Here is a 12,980-nt window from a genome sequence, read left to right on the forward strand (position 1 = left end):
AGAAGAACGCCAAGGTGATATGTAGAGTAACAGAATGAAAGAGAGAAAAGAGCTCCAAAGCTAAGAAATACTATCTAAAATGATGACAGAGTGGAGTGAATAAAGTCAGTGGAGTCTGGTATTTCTCCAAGCACATTTGTCAATCAGAAAATACACTTGCACGTGTTCAAGCCTATTTTGGAAAGCATCACAATTTTACACTTATCAGATACCAAGAGGATAAGTAAATGCATGAATCATTCTTGCCCAAGAAAATAAACAAGGCTGCCAAATATAACATAATTGTAGATACTGTGCACACTGAAAAATCTAAATGAAGAATCAGTGCAAAACATTAGCAGTAACCGTTTGCTACAGGAAAGAGACCAATCCATTGAAACGATAGCTATCTTAGTAGGTGTTCAAGTTAGGATTTATATTATACATGCTCACCTTGTTTGGCCAGTGTTCCTATCGCAATACAGCTCCATTGGTGGTAACTCTACACCATTCACCTGTTCCATTGTAACCCAAAAGCATGGGAGTGTGTTAGTGTGATGAGAGGAGGTATTGTCAGGGCTAAGTTTAGCACAGGATAGTGGAGCACTCAGACAGGCTCACCACCAGTATCATTGGGACTGTTCACAGGGGCCGTCCCTGAGGACGACAGAACTACTGATTGCAGGGCTAAAGATTTGGGAGCACTTAAAGGGACAGACTACAGGCCATTTGACACTCACGCAATTATCCAGTATCTTCAGAGTGGAGAGCAGGGTGCAAAGATCAATACAATTTGAGTTTGAATGGAACAAGTCAAGAGGAATCTTCATTGTATTTTGAATCAGGAATAGGAAGCGCTGCCAGTTTATCATTACATTTTTACAATTTGATTATATTATTCAGAGACTAGAAAATATAAGCGGAATTCCTGTCTGCCAAAATGTGTGAAACGTTGATTCAAATAATCAAAGCTTGGTGAGTTTGAATCAGCTGTGTAGTGCTTTTGACCCTGATCTTTAAAAAAAAATTAAAACTTGAAGTCTCTTTCTATGAGAAGTTGTATTAGTATAAAATACATTTTTTGGGGTGGGGGGGGTATACAATATAGGTCAGTATCTGTATTATTTATTTCATGGTCTTTTTTTGCTCCTTTATCAAGGATGCCAATAATTATGGACCTGACTGTATAAACTTGTCGTGTACTTTCGTCTCCTTTATATATGGTTCTTTCTCACTGACTTATTCTTACCTTTCTACACCGGTTATTCCCCCAGGGCTTCCTTTAGCTGTCAAGCCTTTGTGACAGTTCTGGAATGCAGCTGGACCCCTGCAATCCCCTCCTTTTAAGGTGACGGCTGTAACCAATCACAGGAAAGGACATGGCTAGCCTACACTGAAGTGGCAACAGCTCGTCTGACAGGTGATCTCCAAGGAATGCAAATGGCACACCCAACAGAACAGTTTTCTCCACCTCTCAAACGAGTGCAAACTTTCCCCTTCTTTCCTTGTGGAGTTTGTGTCTTTCACATCAATGTTTTAAATGGTTCTTTATTTTCTTCAGATTGTACCCCTATTTTCTCATCTACAGTGTTACAGGAGTAGGGGGAAGCTAATTTGGCAGATTAAATTATCTACTCAGCCATAACACACAAGCCAAAGTATTATCTCATACAAAACGAAATCATACAAGCCCCATATCATTTTCAGCAAGACTCAATTTACATACAAACCAGCTACACTATTGAATCCATAAATCAGAATCAGTCTAGAATTTCCCAGCTATAGACTGTTCACCGCTTATTCATGTTTCTCCTTTTGCTGTAAAGTGGCCGTAAAGACTATTCCACAGGGGCTGTTGAATATGATGCTCTGTCAAATGTGTGTGGTCAAGTTTTTATAATTCTCAACCTGTAAAAACTACTGATGCCCCTTGCATGTCCTGCTCATTTGAACATTTGTTTTAAGCTATTTCAAATAATTGGCTGGACATGCCTTATGTGGTGTTTTCTCTTGTGCCGAAGGAGGCTCCGTAGTACCTTTTTGGGATGTACCGTCCATGGGACTGGGGAGATCTAGTTATCATTTCACATTGACTAAAATTCCTTTTTAACTGAAGTGACTCAATTCATAGTATTGAGGTTCATGTGAAATACAGAGGCTTGATCAACACTGTCCCTTTACTGCAAAAACATACAAAAAAATCTAAGCATCGGGGAAAAAGTGGTGCTGGAAAATATAAAAAGAAAAGTCACCATTACCTAATTTACATATTATGAGAGCTGTAACACAGTTGTGAAATCACAAAACCATGTCCATAATAACTAGTCAGGAAGAATAGAAACAGATGGCCTATTCTCTATATTTAAAACACATCTTATGTAATAAAAATCAACATTTTATGTCTGGTTTTTCTGATGGGCACAGGGACAGTTCCATCTGGGGACCACCTCCAAGACAAAGAGGCAGCCCAAAGCCAGGGTGTGTAACCCCGATCTGTGCAGTCAGTCCCTCTAGTTTGATCACCAGCGGCGGTAATTCGACCCTCTGTTGGGTGGTACACGTTGACGCATCGTCGGCATGTTGCGGTATTTTGATAGGATGCTCTGGCTCTTTCTGAACACTGGCCTCTGAGAGAAGGGACGTGGCACAACGCCTCCCTATAAAAAGGAGGAAGAAATTATTTCAGCCAGACTAGTCAGAAATGCAGTCTTTCAGTGACATACAGCTTAATCCACCTGACACCACCACCTATATTTTCAAAAGGCCAAGGAGGCCCACAACACGGTCCGTGGGCTAAGATAAGTCATACTGACCATAAGTTATAAGAGCTGGAAAAAAGAAGAAGAAAAAAAGCAGCTTCATACCATGAGTGGCTTCCTAAAGGGACCAGGCAGATCAGGGCCTGGCTTTCTCTGGGGAGGAGGACCTGGTTTATGATTTGGGCTGCTGGGACAGAAGCTGGGTCTCTGTGGGACATAAGAGTAAAGCATGTGCAGATATGGTGGAATGGAGTTGATCAAGAAATGGAATTGCACACTGAGGTTTCCAAAATTATGGGAGGCAACATTCAAGGTATTGGCATCCCTTGACAGTTTACGCTCATTACAGTAAGCATGTTAGCACTCCCAACACTAAAGCTATGAACATTCAGTTTTCTAATAGGTCAGTCAAAACCAGGAAGTGCTCCTCACCTGAGGTGGTCTTGGATTCCTGAAGGGTCTTTCAGGCGTGTGGTTCTCCTGTGGCTTGTCCGTTTGCCTAAAATGTGAAACAAGACAAAGTGAATTATCTGGCTAAATAATCCTGACTAAAACTACAGTTATTGCTGTGTGAAGCCACATCCATTGTTATGCATCATACCATGTAACCCATAACCACAAAGATTTTACACCAACAAAATGGTTCCAGTTATATTCCATTCATAACAATATATTCACTTTACATCAACTCTTTTACAATAATCCTCATCCAGTTTCTTATATTGAAATTGGCGGATTACCTTTCTGCATATCTCCAGTCTCTTGGAGAAGGGGAAGGACTGGAGTCATGAATTTTAGAGAAGCGTTCATTCAGCGTAAGTTGTTCATCAGAATTGTAATAGGGCTCTGAAAAGTCAGGTGAGAGTAAGAGAAGTCGCATTCTCACAATGATTCATGAATTATCTTTATTCACCAAGAGACGTCACATTCCTGTCGAGGGGCATCAAACAAGCTGTTAGCCAACGGACATGACTAAACAAAATGTCACAGTTCACTTACCTGTTTTGTTCTGTGGTGGTCTACTTCTATCCCTTGGGGGGCTGTCCTTTGAGCTGGAGTTTGTCCCAGGCGCTTGCCACTGGGACACGACGACTAGGTCACAAGCCAACCGTCGGTCTATAGAGGAAGAGCTGGAGAGAGACCAGCCGAGGTAGAGGATGACAAGAGATGAGCATCCTATTCAGTACAGCCTGAGAGGCCAGGTTTGGTAGGCAGTCAAGCAGAACAATATTACTAGTAGCCTCATCACCAGATGTTGCCCCGTAAGGGACAATTCCGTCAGTCTAAGTAATGCCCTGAAAAGTTGAAATGGTGTCATTCTGTAGAACAAAAAATGTAATATGTAAAAACAGACTAGAACAGATATTGGGGGACATGGAATGACAGGAAGTTACATGGCGGATGAAGGGAGTTAAAGGGCATGCGGCTAAAGATTCATCTATAATCACTGAGAGTGGAATAATGGTCATAATAAAAGCTGATCGTCACTCGGGTACTTACAAAGAGCATGTAATGTCCATGGTTTCCTAACGCTGTTTTTCAATGAACCCTTCACCGAGTGAAAACTGACGTGTATGAAGTGGACAAGTGATGCTGATCGCTTTGATGACCTGGTCTCTTGGGGTCCACATTTTTACTTGAAGTTAAGTTCAAAGGCTGTCAATCCTCTCCAGCTCATTACTATTAAAATAATGAGGGGGAACAGGAGATTAAAGTATCTAATTAGTTCAGCGAAACGAGCCATTCGTCTATGATCAGTGATCTTCAGTTGATCCTTACTTCTCTTCGTTAAGTTCAGTCTCACTTTCCAAATCGCAACTCTCCTGCAATCATTGGACATTCAATTTCAAAAGGGTATGGTGTTGTGATCTTGCTCTCCTGTCTGGTACAAGCAGTGTGATCAATTCAACTCGAGATCGTCCGTCTTCGGTCAGAACTCAGCAGTACGCCTCAATAAACGAGCAATCTACAGAGCACGGTGTGAAGGAGCTTGCACTTTGTAGGAATGGATCCCATTGTGTACGTGTAGACATCCAATTGTACTTGTAATGCCACCATCCTCTGAAAAATTGCTGCGATGAGATTCAGTGTACTGTACAGTTTCCCACTGCATATGTTCTGCATAGATGCAGATTTGATGTATTCTTTCATGCAGGAAAAGTCCACTGTTCACTGGCTTAGCCAGGTTCCGTATGATGTTAATGTACAGAGGTGTGGTCCATTATCGCTTCGTTTGTTTCTTGTAGGTCTATTGTGCATTTAATGAGTAATGATTCTAAATCACTTTTTAAATAGTGAGTCAACTGCATGGCTGCATTCTGTCTAAGAAATACAAGTAGTATTGTATGCATCTATGTATTACCAGAGCATAAAAGGGGCCAACAGTTCAGGAACAGCAGCACACGTTGACCTCATCTTTGGACCATTGAGTAAATATTGATATGGAGATTCCTCAGTGGTAGTGTCCTCTCCTCTTGATGCTGTACATCCTCAGAGCTTCTGCCGCCTGTTGTCAGTGGCAGTGTACTATCCCCAAAAGTCCTCTGGATGGCATCTTCAAGGAAGCTGCTGCATATTACAATGCCATTTGAATGTTATTGCTCAAACTGACTTCCTGCGGGCCAAATATCCCTTTGTCAACTGGCAGATCGTGTAACCCGAATTAGTATGACAGCTGTCCGTTTCAGAGTCTCCTCCAATATAGGTCACTGCTCATCCAGGATAAGAAAAGCATCTCCTTTCCTACGAGTCATGTTGGTGTGCAACGACTGTGGCATTTCAGCGGATTTAAGGGTATGGTATTGTCCGCAGTCCTCTTCACGGATGGACTCTTCTGAACTTCTGTTCTGTCTGGGGGGGGGCTTGCTGCGTGAGTAAGTTTCTTCAACTCTTCCACTTGGTCAGAGAGGGACAGCACCACTCTAGCTTCAGACCCCAATAGCATCACAGAGGAACAGGCCTCCCATCAACAAATATGGATATGGCTTTTCTAGCATCTTTCAATCACATCTGACATTAATGAACAGGCTGATATTAATTCAACTTTGAATGACTGGCACCCAGAAGAAAGAAAAAACACTTGTGAATTATTCTGTTCACTGCCAGCACACTTGAAAGTGCAACCCCAGAGAACTTTGGACATTTGATTTCAAAACGTAACGGATTCAGGACATCGCCGTAACTCCATTTCCTCCAAACATCATCACGCCCCAGCTCCCAGAGTGAGAAGGAAGATACCGTACCTGTGTGTGCTCAAGGCGCGCTGAGAGTCCACATGTTCCTTGTGTGACTCAGAATTCCTGGAAGACTTGGCAGGTGACTGATGAGGTATGGCTCTCTTCCTCAGCGGCTCAGCCTTTGCTTGGAAACGCTCCTGCCGAAGAGCGAACTTGGATTGTGCATTTTCTCTGGACGCATGCGGAAATTGCTCTTCATGGTTCTTGATATCTGCTCCTCTGGGTCGAAGTGGAGGTGCTTTGAGCCGCATCACCGACTCCGCTCTAATTTTACGCCCCTTCATCAAGCGACTCTTGTCCATGAGAGACAAGGGACGGCCGCCAAATCCCCTAGAGAAGTATTGTGGGATCTCTATCCGAGGGCACTTTGGATGACCATGCTCCAGACCAAGGCCTGGTCCGCACTCCTGGAAATTCCGCTTGTGAGGTTGTCCACTTGGTCTTCCCTGCGGGCTGTTCTGGTAGAAAGAAGATGAAACGCCTTTCCATGCGGGGGATCTGTGGGGAGGGTGGTGAGAGCTGCCTTCCTGTGCCCACTCAGCGCTGCGGCGTCCGCTGCCCTCCCTCTCCCTTCCCACCACTCCATGCTGTTGCCTGGGATCTCGCTCAGCAGACCACCTGCACATCCATCACAAACAATACAACAAATGATTACATTGGAAGATCCATTATCGGGTGAAGCAGGAAACGGAGGTTTAGCGGTTCTTTATGGTGCCCCTTCACTTTAATGCCATGATACAGGTAAGCGTAAAACCTTCAGTGAGCATATACAAACTCTTTCCAGTGGCAGGCGCATTAACACCAGATCACCGAATTTTACAGCTTATTAGCATTGTAACACTGAACGATAATTTTGACCTCGGTGGTGTAGAGGACTACGTGAGGTTACACTTTCTCTCCATTTATTTTACCCAGCCCATACTGCCTCTTCACTCCTGTACCTCTCTGGATATGGGCCTCTGCCATGAAACTCCCGTGGATTTTTCTGGGCGGTGCCAGAAGGTCCACGTTCACTATTGTGTGGGTGGGGAAAGGGCCCTGGCCCATTCCAGCGCTTCCCCCCACGACCTGGGCCCTCAAACAACCTCTTCCCGGGGCTATGGTGCGGCCGGGCACCCCAGCTCCTATCCTCTTCATGGGAAGGACCTGGGTGCTTGTGGGTGCCCATGAAGGAACTGTGGGGGGATGGTGAGGGTGGTGGCCTCCTGTCAGGGGGTTGGTAATGGTGTGGTGAGGGTGATCTGTGACCTGGGTGTTGTCCATGGATAGGTGCTCCCCTCTGGCCCTGGTGCCATTGTGCAGGACTGTGTGGGGAGGACCTATGCTGGGCTTGGGGAGGACAGTTTGGCCTGGATGGGGGTGCCCTCCTGTGGCCATGATGGGGCTCCGATTGAGAGGGACATGTGTTGAAGGAATCCTGGTTTTGGGACCTCCACTGATTGAATTGTCGCTCCCGCCGTTCTCCTATCAGTGTGGGACTTTTGGCAAAGTGAGCGTGTCCTCTGCCTCTGGAATCTCTCCAGCTTGGAGGGGCCTTTCCTGGGTGGCCCCGGAATCCTCTCTGACTCCTGAGATGAGGGCTGTAATGCTCTTCGTGTGGCATGTTGTTGTAGCCATCCGAGTAGGACCTGTTGAATAACAAAACAGTCTTAAGAATCCATCCACACAATTCATGTTCTTTTATCATTAGCCATGTCTACACTTAAAATAGTGTTACTTAACCTTCTCATACATGACTTCCAAACATCTAACGGTCGCCCCAGTGTGAGATGTTTTATGCACGTGATGTCAGAATGCACTCACTGTATGTATTTTTGTATTTTTTAAGTTTGAATTGAGGCGTGTTCCCGCCTCATTGATTCACATAGAAGTAGCCTATTTCAGCGCTGCGGACAATTTATCGAGATGGACAAACTTCTCTCTTCGAGGAGAGCCCACGCACTTCAATATGTTTGCGCAGATCAAGTATGGAGATAATGTTCAAATTTGTGCAACTTTCTGGCTGACGCTCGCATTGCCTTGTTTTCCATACAAAGAATAACTTTGGACATCAGCAAGTTCCTTATTTTCTGTATATCGTGGTGTCGTTTCTACTGTAGGCGCATAAATTATGCACCAAACATGCATAGTGTATTTACAGTTTTATTCACGTTTCCAAGTACTGGTGAAAAATACATTCAGATTTTTGCATAGATTGTAAAGGACAACTACGGAGGTGTGAAAAATACTTTTTAAAAGGTTGTACTGATTATAATGAGCTAATGCTAAGCTATTAGCCAGCTATGTGTGGCGCAATGTTTGTTGACATTATACAATGCAGTCTGGGTGTCAGACCAAAGACGTTATAATGCGGTGAAGGAATGATTCACACATCTTTCGGGTAAACCTCCAGAAGTGAATGATTGTTGGTGACACACCCCCTTCAACATGCATACTATAAACAGACCTAACTCCTCCAATTATTTTTGGTTGATGTGAAAAAAAAACTATGGTGGCACGCACAAACTACGTCGGATTACTTTCGATTTCTAGAAAGTGTTTTACTCAATTATTTCTTTCAGTGGTGAGCTCACCTGTGATGTGATTAATTTTAAATAGTAATTGCTATTAGCTAATTCATATTGTATTGGGAAGGCAGGCAACCTAGTGGTTAGAGCGTTGGAATTGTAACCGAAAGGTTGCAAGATCGAATCCCCGAGCTGACAAGGTAAAAAAATGTCGTTCTGCCCCTAAGCAAGGCACTGTTCCTAGGCTGTCATTGAAAATAAGAATTTGTTCTTAACTTCACTAGGGGGCACTATTTTCCCTTTCGGATGAAAAGTTTGCCCAAAGTAAACTGCCTGCTACTCAGGCCCAGAAGCTAGGCTATGCATATAATTGGTAGATTTGGATAGAAAACACAAAAGTTTCCAAAACTGTTAAAATAATGTCTGTCAGTATAACAGAACTGATTTGGCAGGCGAAAACCTGAGAAAAATCCATCCAGGAAGTGGGATTTTTTTTATGTTTGTAGTTTTCTATTGAATGCCATTACAGTATCCATTGACTTAGGACTCAAATTGCACTTCCTATGCCTTCCACTAGATGTCAACAGTCTTTAGAATTTGTTTCAGGCTTGTATTCTGAAAACTGAGGGAGTATGGCCTCTGAATGAGTGGACACTACAGTGTCCCAGAGCTTTTTCATGCGCCCGACCAAGAGCGCGCCTTTCTTGTTTACCTTTTATATTGACGACGTTATTGTCCGGTTGAAATATTGATTATTTTGACTAAAAACAACCTGAAGATTGATTATAAACATCATTTGACATGTTTCTACGAACTTTACAGATACTATTTGGATTTTTCGTCTGCCTGTTGTGACTGCATTTGAGCCTGTGGATTGCTGAACAAAACAAGGTTTTTGGATATAAACATGGACTTTATCGAACAAAATTAACATTTATTGAGTAAATGGGAGTCTTGTGAGTGCAACCATATGAAGATCATCAAAGGTAAGTGATTCATTTGATCACTATTTCTGACTTGTAACTCCTCTACTTGGCTGGTTACTGTTTGCAATGATTTGTCTGCTGGGCGCTGTTCTCAAATAATCGCATGGTATGCTTTCGCCGTATAGCCTTTTTGAAATCTGACACAGTGGTTGGATTAACAAGAAGTTCATCTTTAAACCCATGTATAACACTTGTATGTTGCCTAGTTAAATAAAGGTACAATTTAAAAAAAATAGTAGTTTGTCGGGCGAGAGTTATAAAAATTTGACCGCTTATGTTGTCAATCTTTCCTCAGTTAGCACTAGGACAAATGCAGCCTACATTTTCCGGTTTGGATGATTGTGTTATGCTGCAGCTACTTCTGTGAATGTCTGAACATTGCATCCAAAAATAAACTGGTCACATTCTTGACATAACTTTGTAAGGACTGTGTTTGTGAAAAATGTCTATGAAAAAATTGTGGCCAGCTCAAATGCTGATTGTTGCGTCAATCGAAACTGGACGTTCTAAACAAGTGTTCTAATCATAATGGGTTGAGTGTAAGCAGCAGGGACCACTGTAGAATGATCACACCCGTTTTTTGTTATGTGTGAAAAGGTTAAAACCAAATAAGTTAGTTTACTATTAGACTAAACCTTGTTTGTTGCAATATAACTAATATTCTGCAAATACCTGGGCTTGAACCGAGGAGGTCCGGAGTGATGTCTGACCATCTTTGGCATACACGGAATAATCTGTAGAAAAGAAACGTACTTGCATTGACAGAAGTTACAGCGAGTTTTAAACAATAAAGCCTAGCTAGCGGACTTGGCGAAACTACAGGTAGCTAACGTTAACCAATTTACAGATTTAGTTACTACCAACACAAAGTTCTTAACCCCAGAGACGTAACATGGCAAGACTTCCAGGAACCCTTGCGAAGAAGACCAGGGTTTGAGTTCGGCGTGAGACGACCTTTAGACCAAATTACGTATTTCTGCGTTTAGCCAGCCAACGTCGCCATGACACCTACAAGCGTGATCGGAGACTTTTATTGGATTAGCAGTTTCTGCCTATCTTCATACTCTACTGTCTTTGCTACGAACTACACCATCGAAGAAATAAGTAGCTCGCTAAATTAACAAGCTAAAGCACATCGACATATGCAGCCATTTTAAAAAGGCAAACATGTTAGGAAGTAGTTGCTTGCTAGGTACATGGGTGTCAGAACAATGCGACTAACTTAGTTGTAGTAACAGTTACTATAAAAAGTAGCTAGTTGCTAGCAGTGCAGCCTAACTATGGGGGAAATGTGGGATAACGTTGACTAAACGCAGCGTGCCAAACAACCTCGACTAGCTAGCTAAAAAGTAGTTCGCTTGTTAGCATTGGCCAGATATCACTAACGGGTTACCTAGCAATCTTTTAAACGATATAGCTAGACAAGTCTCGCCAAACGCAAGTCGATCGCGCTTGTTAGCAAACGTTAGTTAGCATCTAGCTAAATAACCAACATGGTGCAGTTGAAATTATTTGGTTATTTGTACACTAAACTGGCTAGTCTAACGTAATGGTGTAGCTATTGTTGGCTAGCTAACGCGTTAAACTCCCAAAATCTGTGCTGATGTTAGCTATGCCGCTTAGAAAGGTGACCTATTCTTGGATACATCCACATACGACGAGTTGTTTTTAAATGGGACCTTACAATAAAAACCAAATGAATAATAGCAATAACTTACCTTTCAGTTTGTGTTGAAATGACGTTACTTTCAATCGCCTTCGTTCTGCAGTCTGGTCCGTCGAATCTGTCCGGTACAGGGAGGGCAAAGATTTTCTAAACCAAAGATAGACCAACTAAACCAAATATAGACCACAGCCTTTCGTTTCAAAGGGAACAAATGACCCAAAGTGGGCAGAACAAGCATCTAGCGAGATCCTATTGGCGCGTTCTAGCGTCATCGGCATATTTCCGTTAAGGAACGCCTACGCTGTGACGTGCGCGTGTGCAATAACTACAAACAACGCGATTTGTAAACAACTTTTGCAAAGGGTAAAATCTACAAACCTTAGTCCACTCTGTTCATAATATACTAGTTTTGGGAACAGAAAACTGTATTGAGATTAAATGTTTCAGCAATGAGAGCATTTGCAGAATCTCGTTCCATCTTCTCGTACTGTGGGGCTTCCTCTCACTACCATATTTGGTAGTGAGTGGAAACGCCTAGCGGATGCTTCACATTTAAACATCCAGTGAAATATCTGTCTCATTGTTCTATCTATGGGGAGGGTGTGCTGCTGCAAACACTTGAGCTGTCGCTCAGAGCCGTCTTCTTCTGTGGTATTATGGCGGTCCCATGCCACCACCTTCTTCTTTTGGGGATTTGGTTGGGGGATCCGTCCAACTTTTAGGTCCATACACCACCACCTACTGTACTGGTGTGTAAGGCCATTCACATTATATTATATTATTAGATACAACAATACAAAATTGGAATTAAGGAAAATTACCCTACCACCTATTAGCCCTCTCTAAAAACCCACCACCCATTCCACTACCACTCAACACCCCCTGCAGCTGTTCTGCAGTAAATCCTCTCAACCCCAAGTACTTCTCTGGCGCTGCCACTACAGCCTCTATTTTCTGTGACTTTCGATTAATTTCTGCAGTACAATTAACAACCATGGCTATAAACGCTAAAAAGCCCACCTTACTGAAGCACATATTCTTCCCATCACTCTCTTGCTGGTTACAAGGATCCCTCACCTTGTACTCATCTTCCTCATTGTAGGAAACTGGGAAAAACCGACATCATACAAAAGAGAAAAATACACGCACACACACAAAAATAACATCCCATTCCTTCAGTCACATTCCAATTCAAGTCACATCCCTACAAGGCTCAGGAGCCTGTGAGGGCAGAACATTCTTTGACATGATTTCTTGCAATGCCTCGGCTGTAGCCCAAGATGTACTCTTAAGGAGCCTGCCAATACTCATTCAGGTACAAGGATCCAATATACAGTGCATTCGGAAAGTATTCAGGCCCCTTGACTTTTTCCACTTTGTTACGTTACAGCCTTATTCTAAAATTGATACAATTATTTATTTAAATTGTAATTATTATATATTTTTTTACAGACTAGTTTTAAAAAATTGTGAAAATTGACAAATTATCCAATAGATTATGATACATTTCTGGTAAGAAAAGTGGATGTGGCTTCCCGAGTGGCGCAGCAGTCTAAGGCACCGCATTACAGTGCTTGAAGCATCACTACAGACCTGGGTTCAATCCCAGGCTGTGTCACAGCTGACCCATAAGGTGGCGCACAATTGGCTCAGCGTCGTCCGGGTTAGGGGAGGGTTTGACCGGCCGAGATTTCCTTGTCCCATCTCACTCTAGCGACTCCTTGTGGTGGGCCGGGTGCCTGCAAGCTGACTTCGGTTGCCAGCTGGACGGAATTTCCTTTGAGACGTTTGTGTGGCTGGCTTCTGGATTAAGTGAGCAGTGTGTCAAGAAGCAGGGCAGCTTGGTA

At 43.0% G+C, this 12,980-nt stretch overlaps 1 protein-coding gene across 1 annotated transcript; it reads right to left on the reverse strand.

Moving 5' to 3' along the window:
- Positions 1 to 1,511: 1,511 nt before the first annotated feature.
- On the reverse strand, positions 1,512 to 11,310 carry LOC120057285 (serine/arginine repetitive matrix protein 1-like). Its single transcript, XM_039005848.1, has 9 exons — positions 11,186 to 11,310; positions 10,140 to 10,201; positions 6,916 to 7,602; positions 5,981 to 6,592; positions 3,738 to 3,868; positions 3,479 to 3,584; positions 3,171 to 3,237; positions 2,844 to 2,945; positions 1,512 to 2,636 (listed from the first exon to the last, which is right to left on the reverse strand). The coding sequence occupies exons 2-9, from the start codon at positions 10,187 to 10,189 to the stop codon at positions 2,499 to 2,501; spliced, it is 1,893 nt and encodes a 630-aa protein (XP_038861776.1). The 5' UTR covers positions 10,190 to 10,201; positions 11,186 to 11,310; the 3' UTR covers positions 1,512 to 2,498.
- Positions 11,311 to 12,980: the final 1,670 nt, after the last annotated feature.

The sequence above is a fragment of the Salvelinus namaycush genome, chromosome 12 (assembly GCF_016432855.1).
Source record: "Salvelinus namaycush isolate Seneca chromosome 12, SaNama_1.0, whole genome shotgun sequence".
NCBI lineage: Eukaryota > Metazoa > Chordata > Actinopteri > Salmoniformes > Salmonidae > Salvelinus > Salvelinus namaycush.

Bases quoted from the DNA above. Each gene is read 5' to 3' on its own strand.
- LOC120057285 (XM_039005848.1), bottom strand. From the start codon at position 10,189: ATGCCAAAGATGGTCAGACATCACTCCGGACCTCCTCGGTTCAAGCCC. The intron at 3,585-3,737 runs GTAAGTGAACTG...CTGACTTTTCAG, and splicing joins ACCACCACAGAACAAAACAG to AGCCCTATTACAATTCTGAT. The intron at 2,637-2,843 runs GTATGAAGCTGC...TCCTTTTTATAG, and splicing joins CCTTTAGGAAGCCACTCATG to GGAGGCGTTGTGCCACGTCC.